Source organism: Arachis ipaensis, chromosome B2 (assembly GCF_059453495.1).
Source record: "Arachis ipaensis isolate K30076 ecotype BB chromosome B2, ASM5945349v1, whole genome shotgun sequence".
In the NCBI taxonomy this organism is placed as follows: domain Eukaryota; kingdom Viridiplantae; phylum Streptophyta; class Magnoliopsida; order Fabales; family Fabaceae; genus Arachis; species Arachis ipaensis.
In genome coordinates this window covers 11079839-11099551 of record NC_142437.1, presented here as the reverse complement: position 1 = coordinate 11099551, position 19713 = coordinate 11079839, and the positions used below count along the sequence as shown (strand labels likewise).

Sequence of the window (19713 nt, the reverse complement as noted above, 5' to 3'; positions counted from 1 at the left end):
TTATATTTTTTCTAAAATTATTATTTATTTAATTTCATTTATTTTTTTGTTTTTGTGATGTTTATCCGTTGACAAAAAATGACAGAAGATCACAAAAATTAAAAATAAATAAGAAACAGATAATTAATTAAAATTATTAAAATTTTAAAAGAAATAAAGAAAATAAAATAATAAAAAATAATTAAAGATATATTTGTCTCATTATAAAAAGAGCTGGTTTTTTTTCTTAAATATTATAAATACTATAAAAACATTTACTTGTTAATAATTTTAGTATTAAACATCCTTTTTAATAATTAAATCTTGTTAATAGTCTTTTATAGTAATTGTTTCGAAAAAAAGAAAAAGTTTGATACAAATTGGTTCCTTTTGAATTCCTGTTGTGACTTTTTCGTTGTTAATTGAACTTTAAGGTAATTTGAGAAAATGTAAAGTGATATTTTTTAAATAAATGAATAAACGTTATTGTGTTAATTTTTTACCTCAGTTTTTTATTCGTGGTTTGGAGTTATGCCAATTTTATAATAAAAATAGTTGTAAAATTATAGTAAAAGATAACATGAGATTTAGTGGTCGAAATTACAGGTGATAGCCGAAAATAGAAGGTGTTAAAAGTTGGAATTGTAAATAAAAGTTTGTGGTTGTGTGGCGTATTGAGACATGAAATTTGGTGTGGGTCGTTATCGGTGTATCATGTGGGGTGAAATTTTTATAACTTGATTTTAAGTGTTGAGCAAATTAGTGTTTGGATCATAATAGAATTCATTCATAGTAAAGTGGATTACACAAGTTGGATTGATCATAGAAGCTTAACATAACAATTAGCGACATCATCATGCAGTATAGAAATATATTTCCGGTAACGTTACTAATTAAAAGCCCTCCTAATGATGTGACGATTGATCTGTGGAATGCAGCTGAATTGGATAAAGGGTGGGAAGAGTACTATGGCGATACATTGTCCAGACTGCTGTCGTAGCCGTGGAGACGACACTTCTCCTCGAGGCGTTGAACCTCTTCAGAAAGTGCATTGTTGGCCCTCTCTAGCATCTTTGCTTTCAAGTAGTTGAAGTCCTGTATTTCTTGATCTGTGGTGTGGAGGACCTTTTGAAGCATGTTGTAAGCAGCATCTTCCTTAGCATCCGTCTCGAGAGGGTTGTACCTTCCCTTGGCGTGGACCCCGGCTCCCAACGGGTTCCCAGGGAGAATGACCGAGAAAGCATACATGACTCCCGTGTCACGGACACCCAACTCAGTACGGAAGTAGGAAGGTGGTGGCAAGGAGGCGCCGTAGGAAACCTTCTGAAGCAATTCTTCCATGCTGAGGTTGACGGCATAGGCACCGGAGGCAACCTCGCTAGGTGGGATGCAGTTAATCCCTATGTGAAAGTTGAAAATTTAGGCTTTAGGCATGTCTTGGAAAATGGTGTAAATTTAGCAGACTGTGGTATGTATTGAGGTGAAGAAAGACCTACACCGACAAAGAGGGGCCCGACGGCCGTTTTCGGTGACGACGGTCGGAGGGCATTTTCGTGGCGAGTCATCCGGTTGGCCCATTAGTTGCGTCATCTCATCAAGCGCCTCATTCTCTTTCTCGATTGCCTTTAATCGCGCTGTGTAGGAACCAAAGGCTAGGGCCTGGCAGTTGAAGGCCTGGTATTCGGCGTTTGGATTGTCGACGACCTGAGCACTGGCCACGTCGAAGGAAGTGAAGAGTCCCGTGTTCCTTCCTTTGATGATGACGAAGTAGGTGAATTTCCTCAATTCGGCCTCCATCGTTGTTGGCGATTCGGCAAGGTATTTTACGTTCCAGGTCCCAAGCAAGTTGGTTGTTCTGATGTTGTTTAGGAGGGGATTGGTCTAAATCAACAAGGGCATGGAGTGGTTTGTTGTTGTTCGGGTGAGTATGTGAGAGATGTGAAGATGGTTCTGACAGATAGGTTTATTGAGGCTCAGGCCATGATGTGAAGAGACTTTCACAGGAAGATTCTAGAGTTGAGTGAATTTAGATTTTATTTAATTTAAAGTTATTTTTTAGGTTTTAAAAAAGGTTAGTTGAATGATGAGTAAAATTGTTTGGAAAAAGTAGAATCAGGACGTTTTTGACAAATGCGTTAAAAGAATAAAAAACACAATTAATTTAGTATGGAACTGAAGTGTTTGTTCAAGTTCGCCCAAGAATGATGCTTAAAGAGGATGGTTTGTAGGTTGAGTGGTAGAATATGTGTAATTAATGCACCTGGATGATTAGGACCAGCATCATGTCGTATCATAGCCTAACCTGTCAGCTGAATGCATCCCGTGACAGTGGCAATGATGAAGTCTTGACAGTTGGTATTTCCCAAAGTAAAACCTCATCATGCCATTGTCTCACTCCATTTGGTGAACAGGTGAAGGAATGACATTCACCAAGCCCCTCTTGAAGGGGCAAATCGTAGCATTTAATGCGCTGCAATAGTAGGTTGGAGTGGGTTTGATAGAAATTTGCTCCATGTGATGCATACGAAGAGGCATGAAGGACTCATGTGAAAATTATGTTTCCATATGTTGGTAATGACCCTTAGGATTTTTGGGTTTTCAGAAATTTTGTAAATATAGTGTACCCAGAAAACTATTAGCTTAGAAGAATCCACATTTAATTTATTTAGGTTTTGTTAATTAATTTTAATAAATAAAATTATGTTTAATAATTATTAAATATTAAATAAATAAATTCTAGTTATTTTTTTAGCGTTGATATAGCATGGAAGGACTCTCATTTTCTTCAATACAGTAGTTTGAACCAGGCCATGCAATTTTTGGAAATTTTAGATTGGAACCGGTTCGGTTGAACCGATGCCTAACGAGTTTAATCGGTTTTTATTGGTTCACATTGTGTTTAACTGGTTCGTTTTGGTTCGTTTTGGTTCGTTTCTTTGTACGAATCAACTATCGGACCGGACTGCTAGTGGGTCCGATTCATCGATTTTTTGGTTGAATCATTCAGTTCGGTCCAATTTAAACACCTATGGTTATAAATAACCCCTAATGTCTCTTCTCACTTCTGGAAGAGAAATCTCCACAACCCTAGATAAATTGGCGGTTATTTATCATCAATAGTAGAACTACTCCAACCCTAGATAAATACCCTGATACTCTCAAGTATGCTTAAGATCCAAGACACTATAAACCTGCTCATACCTATGCTGTTTTTTATATTTTGTTGTTGATAAGTGGTGATTTTTTAGTTATAAATTACGATGAAAAAAGCATTGTGATTATGTCGTAATATTTTTTCAGTTATCGTTGGCTTGTCATCACTTTTTGAAAATCACAGTATGAGCATATTTCCTTTGCTTCTGCAGTTACGAGTTCGGGGAAGCTTACCTGATTCGACGACCCCCATGTATGATCCGTACACCCCAACTCCACCCTCTTCATGATCTCCTCAGATTCCAAGGTTTGCTGGGATCGAAATTGCTGGGATAACTTCGTCGCCACCTCCAACACTGGACGTACTATTGGGGCACTACAAGACTCCTAAATTTAGGCATCCGTTCATCCGAAGATCACCTTGGGGTGGTCGGGGACGTGTCCCTGTGGCGACCCAGGAGTCAGCAGTGTACTGCATACCACAGGCAAGTTGTTATCCTTCTCGTTTCAGTTTCAATACAAACTTCATGTCTTCGACAAACTAACCGGATAACCTAATTTTTTCTTCCAGCAATACAACATGTGGTTCAGGCCAACAGTTGACATGGGCCTATGAATGGATGAATGTCGCTTAGCAACGTATATTTTCGGGAATAACGACGAGCTGAGATAAAGAGATTTACCAAGTCTCTTAGTTGGTTTCATGTGTTATGGCATGCTAACTGTCACAACCCAGTTATTGACCAGACTCCTCTGTACACCGCTGTGTCTCATAGCGCAACCGAGGTGCTGTTCAAGCACTACGAAATGAACCTCCCTCGTCATCCCTTTTGCCGGTCAGTCTGATGCGCCTCGACCTTTGATGCTCAGCCTTACGTTGTTGCCGCTATTTTCGTGCCTCGCATCTGAATTGGCTTTGCTTTCTCCCATTCTTTCAAACATCTTCTCACCAACGAAAACCACCATTCTCTTCTTCTTCTTCGGATCCAAGCATGGTTAACTTCTTCGATGATTTGAGCACCATGCATCACAACAATGCCGCTTTCGTCATGGCTAGTATGCACAACTATCTTTCACCACAGTATTTATTTCTTCTGTTTATTCTTTTTTTCGTTCTTCTATTTTAATGGTCAATTTAAGATGGTAATGTTAGTAGGTATACGGATGGCTATTCTAATTTTTATGTAGATGATTATTTTTATTATTATTATTCTGTAGCGTAACAGAGTTCTGAATTTTCTATTTTTAAAATTAATAGAGGTGATTGTTATTGACCTATTATGCTTAAAAAAATTGTCAGTAGAAATTCTATTTGTTAAGTAAGTAAAGATAACTGCTATTGAGCCTGTGGCGGATCAAAAATTTTTATTAGAGAGGGGCCAAATTAAATACAAAATATATTAACAGTACAGTATTCAACTGGTTTATTTAAAAAATTTAATTATTTTTAAAAAAAATTTCTCTGTAAAAATGTGATTTTAAAGTTTTTAAATTTAACTCATCCAAATTATTTATTCTTACAAAAAATTCTTTTGGTAAAATTTAAAAATTTTATTCTTATGCTAGAAAAAACCATATATATAAATTAAAAACTAAATTTAACATTATATTTAAAACATATCACAGATTATTTTCATTACTTGTTGGAAGTGTTTAAAGACAGAATTTAAAGTTTATGTTCCGTGAATATAAAAGAACTGTATAAGTATGATGAATCGTACATAGTCGTCCAAAGAAGTCTATTTGAATATGCTAAGGAAGAGCTCGATTAGTAAATTTTGTCAAAGTAAAGCTATAAATGTAAAAAAATTTTGAGCCTTCAATAATGATCAACTGTAGACACTCAATTTAGATGACCCTATGTAGACACTCTCACTTTAGATGACCCCCTAGCTTACTAAGCCACAAAAGTTTTGCACTAATTTATTTGGAGTCTATATATGTTTAAAGTTAGTTATGTATTCATCTATTTGTAGGCCGAAAATAGTGCTCACATTAGTACTGCAGATAACATGAGACAAAATTTTTATGATATTATCTAAGATAACTTGAAACAAAATTTTTTTGTTATTATCTAATCTAAAATATTTCTTCTTGCTATTGTTGCCACTATTTCTTGTTATCCATGGTAAAATGCTTACTCTTAACGTACATGATCTAATGGTGTTTCATGGCCATTAGGGTCTATAAAGAGGCATGCCATAAAGATGTTTGGTATATAGTTTGGCAATGCAAGGATCTGCTCAAACATTGTCAAAATTTAGTTTCAAACCCTTGGCACATTGAGCCGAAAGCATTTAATGCTCCTGCAGTGGATTACCAAAGCAGCAAATCATCATGATTACCCAAAGTATCGGTCACATCAGATTGGCCTTATGTCTCTAAAAGCAATGAAATTAAGTGAAAAAAGGATCCCTATTCTGCCGAAAAGGCTTCCCTTCCAAATATCTTTCTATTTCTATTGCACATCCTCCTTTGTAGTAGAACGTCCAGCAACACAAATGGAAGCGTCGGACTCCGTCGGGAATGATCCGGAGCAGCCCTGCCTAACATCATAGTAAGTAACCTCTGTGACATTGATAACCTTGCCTAAAAAAAAAGGTTGGTGGGAACATCCGCCGATGCGAGTTTCATATTTTTAAATTACTTCCCTAATTGGGTGATGGAATTGATCGTTGCATATGTATGGATTCAGGCTTCAACCTCCTCGCAACATGGACGAAGCCAATTGGAAAAATGATGACTATGACACGAACGCCTTGAATCTTGACCTAACCATGGACGTGGTAAGTTTGTATTTTGAACTATCTCTATCACTGCCAACAGCTTTGTGACCCTAAGCAATCAAAACCAGTGCTCATGCGTGGCCTTTGTTTTTGTAGCCCCTCCTTAATGTGGCGTCGCAGTCTGGCATTCTAGTTGAAGAGTTCATTCCGCCTTCTGCGTATAAGCCCCCCCCCCCACAAGCTCCGACCGAGGTCGGTTGTTGATCTGAAACCTTTGTTGCCCGAAAAGAAACGATTTTATTTTGATCTAAATTAATAAAATGAAGGCATGAACTTTTGAGCTGTTACCCTTTCAGAGCATTAAAGCACGTTTGATGGCCATCGAGCAGTCGGTTGCAATGCTTGATGTTCGGGCCACCCAAACGGAGGCTCTCATTGTGTATATCAAGATGATGCTACCCACTTTATGTAAGAAGGAGGAGACGTTTCAGATGATACTTACTCCTAAGGTTCAAGTCCAGGATGAAGCCACAGACAAGAAAATAGCACAGCCGCCAAACACTCCTGGATGTGTTGCCACCGCTGATGTGGTTGTTTTGAACAATAGCAACATTGGAGCACCTGGTCAGATGTTCACCCATCAGCTAACCAGTTCACAAAAAGGTAAGGGAATCTTGGGTGACCCCATCACAAACTTGAGCTTGGACGTTGTTGTCCCGGATTCTTCAGGTTCAGAGGATGACCTCGTGCTACTTGACCATCTTTCTTCAACACCCATTATCTCCACCAGTGCAACACTAATCCCGACCGAAGCACCAACAAGCCTTTACTGGTCGCGTGGGGTCCGAAAATGTGGAACGAGTCCAAGGATGATCCACTAACACCATGCAATGCTACTGTACAGGTGAACTTTTCGAATAATGTTTTTCTAAGCATAAATATATTTATCTCTATTCCTAGATAAGAAAATTTTGAGATTATAGAGTTGATCACGGATAACAAGCTCATCGGCAATTGAAACATGATCCCCTGCCCTGGTATACGCAGCTTTGTGTGGTGACGTATCAAACCTGCGCCCATGAGTACTACGATTCTATTGTGCCCCGGGGGTGTAAACCTCAAATCCAATGAAAAATCCTTTAAAGGCAAGTTACCCCATTGTAACCGCCGCACATGCTTGACTACCCAAAAGAAGGCAAACAAAAAAAAACCCAACGCACACATCAACTTGAAATTTTTTATGAATTTTTTCAAAGTGCAGTTGGTATTATGGGACTTTAGTGATTTAAAAGATGGAAGGCAAACCCATTGTTTATCAAAGCAAGGCCCCTTTCTAATTTAATAGTCCGCAGTGTAACATATATCCCCACACCCTTTTTCCTTTTATGTCCATGATTTGAATTTTGACTTGGCCTAATTTTGATGACCATTCCCTTGATGGTAGGGGTGTTCAAAACTGATCCAATTCGAACAAAACTGATCAACCGAACCAAAAAAATCGATAACCGAACAAACCAAAAACCAAATAAACCGAAAAATTTGAATTTTTGCAGTTTTTGCGATTCAGTTCGGTTTTCGATTTTGATAGAGAAAATCCTAACCAAACTGAACTGAATCAGTTTTATAAAAAAACCCTAATATAAAAGCAGCCTCCCTTCACAATTCCCCTAAACTAGCCGCAGCCACCCCTACCAGGAACCCTAACTCCCTCAAGCCCTCTCTGAGCCTATCTAGCGTTGAATCTCAGCACCGAACCTCCTCTTTCATCTCCACCATCCACGCCGCCGAACAACACCATCACTGCAGCGCGGCCCTTTTCTCTCCCTCTCCCTCATCCTCGACGGCTCCACCCACCATGTCTCTAGCAGTCATCTCCTCCACGAACCAGCAAACGTCGTCGTCCTCGACAAACCGCAACAGCACGCACCAGACGCAGCTGAAGCCCCCACCGTTCGTCGCCCGTCTCTCGTTCATCGTTGAAGCCGTGTTGTCTGTCCAGTCTCTTCTTCTCCGTCATTGAAGTAGTGTTGTCCTTCCATTTCTGGTTTTTTGTTCATCGCTGCCGCCGTCTCACCATCCTGTACCTCCGTTGTCCTCTGTAATAGAGCTTAAGTCTCAGGTTGATTTTTTTTTGTTCTAGTTTAATCTTCTAATTGATTCTAATTTATAATGAACAAGGCTTTTTCTTGATTCTATGGTTGAGTTGTTGATTCTGATTTTGTTTCTTAATTCTGAACCTTTTGTTCTGTTTGATTTAAGGTAATTCTGGTTTAGGGTTGATTCAGAACTTTTTGTTTATTCAATGTTAATGCAGGAAAGGAAAAGGTGAAAGAGGAAGAATCTGTGGAATTGGTGCACAAAATGAAAATTTTTGGAATTAATTTGGTTGTATTACTGATTTTGTATAGTTCTATTTCTTGATTCAGTTTGGAATTGGTGCACCATTTTTGCAGAATTTTTGGAATTAGTTTGGTTGTATTTCTTGATTCCTCTTGATTCAGTTCAGGTTGATTATTGTTCCATCTGTTCCTGCCATTTTTGCTACAAAATTGTTAATAATTTTAATTTGTTGTGCTTCTGTTTAATCTATTTTATTTGATTATTGTTCAATATATTTGATTATTATTTAATCTGCAATGCTATGACTGTGAAATAGTTATTGGCTTATTGATTATTGAATATATTTATTGAATGGATTTGTTGAATATATTTGTTGAATGTATTTTTCCTCCTAAAATGTATTTTGCTCTTATAACTTAGATGATGGAAAACACTGCAACTTGGAAGACTATGATATATATGAATAGTAACTACTCATAAATCATAAGTGCTACATTCAGAAATATTATATTTTTATGTGTTACTATGTTCATTGTGTACAGAATTCCAATTCCATTCAATACATGAAATTAGGAATGTGTTGAACGGAAGTGTACAGAGTCATGACTCTAACTGTTCATGCAATTTTTAGACTCTTTTTTTCTGAAATTAATTGAAAAACCGAAAAAACCGAATCAAACCAAACCATATTAATTAGTTTGGTCTGGTTCGGATGGTTTTAATGAAAAACGGAACCAAACCGAACCGCATAATTAAGATAACATTGGATCGGATGACTTTTTACCAAAAAATTGAACCAAATCGCAAACCAAACACCCCTACTTGATGGCTCTGATTAAATCAAAACCCTTGGGCTAGAGGTGCGTTGGCCCACTTGGGAAATACCCATGTACTATATTTTTAATGTGATGCCTCTAAATATATCTGGGCTTTTCTTTGGGAAAGATAAAACTATGGCCGATTTTATTGTTTGTATATATACATATACATAAATTATAACCCAAAAAAACAAATAGACGTAAATTACCATAAAATAAATCACATTGGTAGAACGTTCGAAACTTAATTAGTTAAATCTCATGAGTAAGACAATTATTTATATATATATATATATATATATATATATATATAATTATGAATCAATATCCACTTAATGTTAATCTTTAATTAGACAAAATAATAATTATTAACGGTGTTATGAGATTATCATTATTTTCTTATGTTAGAAAATATTTACCATTACTATTTATTATTTATTTTTTCGTAGTCTGCTAATAACTATTAAATGTTGATACCATGTCTCGAAAAAAATAGATGCTGATGACATGTGAATTTAAAAACACGCTTACAAACACAAATAAGAGTGATAAGTATCTGATAGGCCTTTAGTAAATAGTCGAATGCAAAAAACACAATTTTTTATTAATTTGTGTGAACCATGATTTTTTTTTGGTACCGTGGGCCAAATGTTATTTGGCCTAAATCAGCCCCCTTGCAATACCCCAACCCAGGAAGCCTTTCCAATCGGAACCTCTCGAGTTGGTGTTCACCCGTCAATGATGCCTTGAATGTACATAATCGAATGAAAAATTTTTCCTATTCGGCGCTGGTTGCTAACAGAACACTAGCTTATCTTGTTTTTTTTTTTTCAGAGAACAAAGGTTGGAGGGGATTTCGAGAGTACAACTCGGCTCTGTGATCTCTATGCCTCTTCCGAGCTAGGTCCGAGGCGTTCGAAGATGCCGCGGTTGTCGAGCGCGGAGGTGGCTGCAACCGTCCTTGACAATGCATCCATGGGCTCTCCTCCCAAGACCCAATCCAACACGGTGCCGCAGAGACAACCTCTGTTTTGGCATGCTGGAAGGGGGGGTTGGGGATGCATTCCGGCGCCGAACATGGAAAACCCGGTTTACCACATCCCTAAGGCAAGTCACGTAACATTACCCCTGTGCTTAACCCTGTGGATGATTGCATTTCACTGTTGGGTTCAAACTCTTTATTATGCAGATACACTGTGTAGTTTCAATGCTAATCACTTCAAATGTTTCCAACGCAAAATTTTGCCATGTGGTTCAGGCCCACTGCCGATATGAGACTGACTAGGGATGAGTGCCGCCTTGGGACGTATATATTTTCCAAAAATGAAGAAATGAGATTACAATCTACAAAACTAGAACACACTCAACAGTTGTTTCAGGTTTGATCATATATCTCCAGGATTCAAACAAAATCCATGTTCATGTTTGTTGTCCTTCCAGGGAAACAGAGAACTTATTTAAGCATTACGAGCTAACCCTGCCTCGCGGAAAGTTCTTATCCCTTAGGCTCGAATGCATGCCCCACTTTGATGTAATACCTTTTGAACTTGACTTAATACTCTCCCCTAAATAACAACAGTATTTGAGTGAAAAACTTCACAGTTCAAAGCTAAGACACTTGAAATATGTAGGTCGTCAACACTGTTGCAATGCTTTCCTCGCTTCAGGCCAAGGCAAACCCTGTGCCCCATTGCTGGTTCTTCCCGTTAACATTTGCCGTCGAGCTCTTATTCCAAACTCCGATGGAACATGTAATAGAGAGCTATGCGAGATGCTGGATGCCACCAACTCAAGAACTTGAGCATGTAAGAAATATTCAAGTTATCGTCTCTCCATAATTGCTCCAAGTTTATCATTAACTCGTTAGAAATCCGGCATTCACACACAATATGGATATATTTTAACTGATGTTGTATTTTGCTGCTCGCTTGAACATGTCTTTGTACCCATTTGCGAGCCACCTGAGACTTGGTACATGCTATTGTTGGATGTGAAGAGACCTTCTGTTTATGCTCTTGATGTTTGCATAAGCATGGAGTCCGTTCCCAGGCGTGAGCGCAACATGCGCCTTATAGTACATAACCCACATAGCATTTTGTACACAGTATATTTAATTATCGTGCAACTCTTTCTTCTGAATTTTATATGCTTTCCATGGTGATAAGAATTGCAGATGGCTGTCATCGGGAACATTTTCAAACTTGAGCCGAATCTGCCCAACTTTAAACACGTTTCGCCATATCCAAACTCCTGGGGACGCATGGAATACCCCATGAGCATTCCTAGCAGGCTAGGCGCGTAAGTCATTCTATGATGTCTCTGCAATTTTTCTCTCACATAATTAGTTTGTACACACTTTTTCATACTTGATACAATCCAAAACCACACCCCACAAACCAAACTGTTGGAAACATAATTTTAAATATTGTGGCAGACTGTATGCCTTTTATCTCACTCGTTTATGGCTGTGACAATTTTCATTGGATAGAGATGAATCTGGAATATGGTGCATCTGGTGGATGTCTCACAATGGCCGATTCTCCCCAGCTATCCTAGGCAACCTGGTAAGAACACCGTCATCGTTATAGGTTTATGGAAATTAAGTTGGCCTTGGTGATATTACCACTTAACTATATATATATATTTCGCAGGGTGATGAGGCCACATTGAGGATGAAAACAGCAATTAGGATTGTCGCATCTGACTACAGTGAGCTTAAGGCTCTTGTGGACCTCAAGGCGGAGACAGTGTGGCGTAGTCTCCCGTTCCTCCCCTAATTACTACTCTATTTACATGCTTATATATGAATGAAATTGGGAACCATTTACAGGGCCCAAATATTTTGAAATTACTTGTTGCTATTAAATATTGCTAATTCCAGACTTTAGTATTTTTACTCTACTTGTATTATCCCGGTGGTCGACATTGGATATGCACCCACCTGGGTTGCAAATGGTCTAACTATGTATGCACCTGTTATAGTTAACTTGCATGATGACTTGTTGAAGAATGTAAGTGGGAACCATTAACAAGGTCCATATATTTTGAAGTTAGTTGTTGTTGTTATATATTGCTAATTCCAGACTTTAATGTCTAACTACTTAGCTTGTATTATCCGGGTGGAAGTCCGGTTGCAAATAGTTTCCCTATGTATGAATCTATATTAGTCAGCTTGCATGATCAGTTTTTCATTTCTCATAATGATTTTTTTTTAAAGTTGCATGTGTGGTGAGTGTTTTAATCAGGTTTTGTCCCAAAGAGATTGTGCACTGCCCAGGATATATTGATACTCAATATACTGGTCAAGATATATTGCCACTACTCCATCGTTTCTTTCTTGGTTACGTGCTGCCCTACAGGAGTAAACTATGCATCAGCTAACAAGACAACATATTAATTATTACACACGGTGCTTTAAAAAAAATTCTATAAATTTGCCCACATGTTATAGGATGCTAAGAAGCCAATGTAACAAAACGAAGTTGTTACCAGAAGAGGATATTTCATAACAACCCAACATAGTCAAACAAAGTGTTCTTGCGCTAGTTTCAATTACACAACATGGTTGGTGGCTGGCCACTCACTAGGTAAACTTTAAAAATAATCTACTACACTTAGAGGAATAATTAAAGCCGTTACAAGTCTATCTATCTATGCTATCCTCTTATGACATGAATTGCAGGAATGTGTTTGGAAGTTCAACCCTCAGTTTCCTCTTCCTCGTGCCCGCGCCCATCTGCAATTCCTGCTGCAATTTACATTTATGTTTGTAAAGATTATGGTGCTTGCCCACAAATAGCAAATCTACTGATGGAAATCTAAACAAAATGCGTGGCATAAGTCAATAAATAGTTACAGGACAATATTGGCACTTACATAACCTGTAGCAAGTTTAGAGGCAAAAAAAGTCGAGTGCTCTTGTCGAGTTGTCTGTGACGGTGTCGCCTGCACAAAGTAAAAAGAGGCAAGTCAGGTTGTAAATAAAATGTTTCCAACTTAAATTCTAATGGATTTGAATTCTTAATGGATTTGAATTCTTTGTGGATCCAGATCTGACAAAAGAAACCGCTCCTAATATTAATGAATCCTCCCAATATGATTAATTGATTTCACAGAAAACATATGCCTCTACCCCTAAGAGCTTGAATTGCCTATATTGACATTCATAAATTCATACATTTATGCTTCTCCTACTTAGTGAATAGCTCGGTAACTATTTATACTTTGATGATGCTTCTACCCTGTTTGACATGTTACATCCTCATGAAATAATGATGCTATTTGTTTGATGAACAATTGTGAAGATCTACCTAAATTCAACAATTTTATCAAGTTCAACTTTATTTTATCAGCTACTTGTTTCGGGATCTACTCACATATGGCATGTCTTAATTAGGTTATCATTGATCATTCAAAGTTTGAAAAATATCATGACCACCCTAAAAATCACATGAATTATAAATGACACACAACATATGGTTCTAACCTGAAGTTGAGCCTGGCAACCCTCAGGAACCGGTAGCGATCCACGACATCCCTGTCGCAGGGCAGGCACACTGGGGCAGCGAGTTCGGCGATGACCCAGTTTCCTGCAGGCACTGCCTTTTCTCTTCTTTGGTCCCTTTGTTACCTGAGAAACGTTTTCTCTGCCAGTGCCTTTTGTTCAGACACGGACCGGATCATTTATCCCACCACCCCCTCACCGTTAAGGTGTGGATTCACATTTGGGGTCACACGCAACCCATTCTTGACCTCCAACATGATAGCATCTCGTGCCATTTTTCACTAAATACCTTGTAGTCCTCGTCCCTTAGAAAAGCGAACTTGGCAAAACGCTTACATTGGCCTACAAATGCACCAAGTCTGCTACGGTACTGGGATACAACATCACCCGTTTCAGTAACATGTCTAACGGAAGTCACATTGTTCTTGGCATTTTTGCACCACCTTTTGAGGACCAGAGTCTCTGGCAAAGAACCGATATCAATACCAACCAGAACTACAATTATGTGAACACAAGGGATCCCATATGACTCTATCCTGCGGCAATTACATTGAAAGGTTCTATTGTATGGCTAGTGCAAGACTTGCCAGGTTGACTCCGGTCGGCGATACTTCTGTATTACATAGCAACATCCATTTTCACAATCCTGGCGGTTGACAATGTAAAATCTAACGGCACGCTTTAGGGACTCTCGAAATCTATAAAAAAGTTCACGAGTATACAGGATTGCCGCTGACCTCTCAATCTCTGGGAACTGTGTTTGAAGCACCGGGGTACCATAAAAGGAACGAAAGTCAAGCTCCTCCTCCTTGTCTCTAAGGAAATTAACACACCTTTGAAAATTTGTAACAAAGTACAATATCCCATATCTACTCTCCACAAACCCACCCAACTTAGCATGCAACGACTCGCACTGAGAGGTTGTCCTTAAACCTGCAAAGAATCTGTCCTGTATGTATGCGGTGGCCCATGACAACTTTCTATAGAGGTCCATCACCCATTCAACCTCTCGAACACCACACTCGTCAACCATCGCCTCCCATTGCATTTTAAATTCACCAACCTCTATGTCAGCGAGCATGTACTGTTTGAATAATTGGGTGAAACGTGGTTGTGAGACATGAGTAGTGGCATTCCATAGTAGGTGCCACGCGCAAAGTCTGTGATGAGCATTTGGAAAAACATGCATAATAGCTAGCCTCATAGAAGGATCCCCATCAGTTATAACTGCCTTCGGGGCCTTTCCCCGCAAGCATTCCATAAACCGTCTCAGCACCCATTTGTACGAATCCTGTGACTCACATGAAACCATTGCTGCTGCAAGCACGCATGTCTGACTATGGTGATTAACCCCGGACAAAAAAATGACAAGAAGGTTATACTTGTTCCTCCCATACGTCGCATCAAAGACGAGGACGTCATCGAACGCCTTATAATCTTTCTGGCTTCGACCATCACTCCATATAATGTCACACATACGAGAACCAGCTGCTACCTCATACCTCAAAAATAGTTTCTCATCGTTTCTGGCATCATGTTCGAAAAAACGCAGTGCAGCGTTTACATCTCCGTTCTGCAATGCACGTTGCCTTCGAACCTCGTTGTGCATTTCTTGCTTAGTAAATCATACTAAGTTAAAGCCCCCAACCTGAATCGCAAATGACTGGTATATCTTTGGAATGCTTATTGTAACACCCTACCATACAGAGACTTATGCTTAAGTCATAATTCAGAGATGGCAAGGTATTACGACCTCTAAAACAAAAATTTAGTACGTATAGTAGTATGAATAATTGATTATAACTAGGAGCCTTTGTAGAAAAAGGGGTAAACAAAAACCGTAACTCGAACGCGCAACACTCCGATCGATAACGTAACGAGCAAAGGATAAGCTAACGCAAGATCATATATATAAGGAGTGTCAAAAACGGGAATATCAAGACTCAAAATCCGGCTGCGAAGATAACCGGTCCGAGCATAATAATATATACATATAATAAAATAAGGAAACCCCAAAGGAAACCCAAAGGGACACAAATACATAAAACCTATTCTCCAAAATCCCCTCTAGAAGGAGTCATCACAGTTTGTATTATTTAATGGAGATAAAAGTATCTAAACAAGATATATAAACCAAAACAGAGTCCCGAGAACAAAGGATCTTCGCTAATCCAGAAGTCTCCAGCATGCCTCAACGAGAAGCCTCGCGTCCTGCATCTGAAAACCACAAAATCCGCATGGGTGAGAACCAGAGGTCCCCAGCATGGTAACAGCTTCCACATATATAATACATAATAATAGAGGAAAGCCGAAGGCAATCCTAGAACTTCCTCCAGATAATATCAAAGCTTATAAACAAGCTAAACCGTAAGTGGCAACTGACTAAAGATCCTTCAGTCTAACTAATACTTCCCTTTCCAATTCCTTCAGACCTCCCAACCACCAACAGGAGTATAATATAGCAAACACAGTTATATCAGACAAGAGATTTACAAATAGGAACAGATAGGGCATTTAGACAATTAGCAAGTAATATGCAGTCAAATAGGCAATTTCAAACAATTCATGTAGTATGCTTATGATGCATGCCTGTCCCTAGTGGCTGATGATATCATCGGTCGGTTATAGAGCCAACCCGACAAGTCCTGGTAGCTAACCATTGGACTGTCCCTCTGTCGTGCATCCCCAACTCAAGTTATACTCATCATAAACTTGATCATAATCATGATCCATATCCATCACCCTCACTGGTGAATATTTATCCATCACCATCACTGGTGAATATTTATGGGGGCGAGCTCATCCGGGCCTTTCACAGTGCCCGGTCACACTTACGACATTGGGTTAACAGAGCTTCGAGTCTCAACCTGGAGCACATGGTGGCTAGCCATTGCTACTACCCAGGGAAACCCTCATCTCCAATGGTGGAAGTGCAAACATTCACAATTCAATCAACAGCATATATGCATTTATACTTGGCCATAAACATGGCTCCGCCGTAACACGGCAATAATCTAGCCATCCGGCTCACGGTTAAATCCATAACCAGCCAATTCATTAACAATTATGGCCCTTCGGCCCATGGCATAACAAGCACTTCCACCGCCATTCTCCGCATCGCACATTTTCATCTTTGATCCTCAATGATCATTCATTTTCCCCTTGCTTCACTCGCAAGTTACCACATTCACTAGCTCTTTTTCCTCATGCTAGGCATATCATAATGATTTAAGATATAAGTGGTGAGATCGGAGGCTTAGAAGTATGAAATTTGGCTTTTAAAACTCAAAAATCAACTTTGGGATGAAAACAGGGCCACGCGTACGCGCACTCCACGCGCACGCGTGGATGGCCTTAAAAACTCATCGACGCGCAAGCGTCATACGCGCGAACGCGTGGGTTGAAAATTAGCCAAACGACGCGCACACGTCAGCCACGCATACGCGCGAATACATTGTGCCCCAGGCACAAAACTGGCACAACTCTCTGGAAAATGGATGGGCATTCGATGCAGCGCATCGACGCGCCCGCGCACACAACGCGCACGCGTGGATGTTGCTTTCTCGAAGAACGGCGCGTACGCGCCAAGTGCGCCTACGCGCGAGGGGTCATTCTGCTAAAAATTTTCTAAGTTAAAAGCTGCAGAATTCACAGATTCAACCCCCAATCTTCCGACGGTCATAACTCTCTCTTTTTAAATCATTTTTCACCCGTTCTTCGAATGGCATGGACATCCCGGATCCAATTTCATTTCTAAATAGATTTGGCGCAAATCAAAGATCTGTAGTCCAAGTTATATCCCGTCAAAGTATGCCCAAAAACCATATTTTCATTCAAAACCACAAAGTGCCATTTTCAAAATAAGCCACTTTCAACTCTTTTCAAAATCAATCAAAACATGCCAATTTCAACCCTTTTCTTTGAAATCATTCAAAATGTACCAAAATCAACAACAAGCCATCCTCAACTCACACATTGATATTTTACCAAAATTTCCAAAACCACATCCAACCATTTTAATACTTCTCAATCAAATGGCTAAAGGACAAACACAATATCATGTCATACATCCTTCCTCATCCCAATTTCCAATAATTCCATTTCCAATCAACCATCATTATACATAATCATCATCATACTCACCATTAACATGGTACTACCCATCAATTCAACCTCAATCATTCATCAAGCATATATCACAACATGCATTTTCCCATATATCATACAATCAAGGCATCAATATTCATAATCACATATATGATCACACCATATATCTCAATCATTCAACAACATCATCAATTCAATGCCTATCTTAGGGCCTCTAGCCTAGGTATTTCCTACCACATTACATATTAGATACGGGAAACCGAGACCATACCTTAATCGATTTCCCAAGCTTAACCGGAGCACTTCCAAACCACTTTTCCTCAAGCTCTCAAGGTCTCAACACCTCCAAGAACAGATTTTGTCACACAAAACCCTCTTCCAAGCTTTCCAAAATCACCAATCAAGCTCCAATATTCACATATACACAACCTAAGCCACAATCATCATACCCATACACAACATCTCAATGCCCAAACCTCATAGAACAACAAATTACACTAGGGTTGAGAATCTTACCACACCCAAGGTCCAAGGAGACAAGATTAACCTTCTCCTTCAAGAGAGTTGGGTCCTATAACATCAAAGAGCCCACAATCTCAACATTTTTGCTCATGAAACTCGAAATCAAGGGCTGGAATTTCGAACAGTAAAACGTAGCTTACCTCAAGATTAATTGTATGAGTTTTGTAGAGCTCTCCGCGGTGAACGCGTGGCTGCAAACGGAGCGGCAATCGGAGCTCTAGATCAAAAGTTATGGTGGTTTGAAGATCAAGTGAGAGAAAGAAGTTGAGAGAGTGTTCTTCCCTTCCTCTCCACCATTTCAGCGTGTTTGAGTGTGTTGTGAGGAGAGAGAGTGCTGAAAACTAGGGTTTTGGTTTAGTTTAGTTGGGTCAAGGGCCCACTTTGGGTCCGGTTGGCCCGGTTTAGCCCGTTTGGTCCAATCTTGGTCCGTTTTCTATAAAATTGGTACCGAAATTCTCGTCTCAATCTCCTCTATCACATTTAGCCATAAATATCAAATTTTTGGCTTTCTAGAATAAATTCTCATTCATGGGTTAATTAGCCATTAATTAACCGGGTCTTACACTTATCCTAACTTGCCTCATGCTATTCATTTGAGCAATTTCTACATCAGACATATTCTTGTGTGAAGGCAGATATCTAATAAACCTTTCAGAGAGTAGGGTGTGGTTATGATCATCCCCAAACTGTGAAACAAACCATTTTCTATTAGTATGATTCTTCTTTATCCTCATCTCTGCTACACACCTGCATCGCGTTATAGGCTTGTGCTCTTTTTTCCTATCCAGCTTATCTAACCACTTCTTGTGCCTAAACCCTTGTCTGTTGCAAACAAAAGTGTATCTAACGATCTCTCCTTTGGCATTTTTTACCCTCTTACTCTTTCTTATTGCAAAACCTTTTAGCTTACTATAACTCGTGTATAATTCTCTTGCTTCCCCAACGGTACAGAACTCCATCTTCAGCATATCTTCAACACTGACATGACTTGGTACCTGAGCAGATTGAAGCTTTATGTCTGTCTGCATCATATTCGGAAACCCTGCTTCATTCCCTAACATGCTCATGTCAAAAAGTGTCTCCTGCACAACAATTAACAATGCTACGATAACCCAATTTTATATTAACTTATACTATTCATCTTCAGAATGACAAAAAACTAATACAATCCAAATATGCAAGTTCTACCCTATCATATACCTCATTTAAAAGCCCGTCCTCCGGGTCTGGCATCGCCGATTCACGATTGGTTGATGTCGATATCGGCTCATGATTTATGTTGTTCATCTGTTTCCTAATAGGCAGCAACTGCTTCTTCTAGATAATCCCCTCACTTGTGGTTCCTAAGAACTTCAACAATTGCATAGGCAACAATAATATCCAGTCTCGCTGTCACAATCTGGCCAATTGATGCAACCATGTTAACAAAGCAACTTATTGTAACATGTTAACATAGGAAATGCAGACCTTCTACTCCAATTTCAATGCTTCCAGGAATTCTTTACACTCACTACATCATCATCGGAAAAACTCACCCTATACAAACAACTACCCCTCTTTGATC

At 39.2% G+C, this 19713-nt stretch overlaps 3 protein-coding genes across 3 annotated transcripts; 1 reads left to right on the top strand and 2 right to left on the bottom strand.

Annotated features, from left to right (window-relative positions):
* Nucleotides 1–945: 945 nt before the first annotated feature.
* On the bottom strand, nucleotides 946–1776 carry LOC148573026 (uncharacterized). Its single transcript, XM_088505631.1, has 2 exons — nucleotides 1476–1776; nucleotides 946–1379 (listed from the first exon to the last, which is right to left on the bottom strand). Exons 1-2 carry the CDS (start codon nucleotides 1774–1776, stop codon nucleotides 946–948), a joined length of 735 nt encoding a protein of 244 aa, XP_088361757.1.
* Nucleotides 1777–10532: 8756 nt separating this feature from the next.
* Nucleotides 10533–11793, top strand: LOC107624883 (uncharacterized). The gene is made up of 5 exons (XM_021115411.2): nucleotides 10533–10547; nucleotides 10648–10821; nucleotides 11190–11314; nucleotides 11505–11580; nucleotides 11668–11793. The coding sequence occupies exons 1-5, from the start codon at nucleotides 10533–10535 to the stop codon at nucleotides 11791–11793; spliced, it is 516 nt and encodes a 171-aa protein (XP_020971070.1).
* Nucleotides 11794–18697: 6904 nt separating this feature from the next.
* On the bottom strand, nucleotides 18698–19436 carry LOC107626815 (putative protein FAR1-RELATED SEQUENCE 10). Its single transcript, XM_016329711.1, has 2 exons — nucleotides 19350–19436; nucleotides 18698–19231 (listed from the first exon to the last, which is right to left on the bottom strand). Exons 1-2 carry the CDS (start codon nucleotides 19434–19436, stop codon nucleotides 18698–18700), a joined length of 621 nt encoding a protein of 206 aa, XP_016185197.1.
* Between the last annotated feature and the right edge of the window lie 277 nt (nucleotides 19437–19713).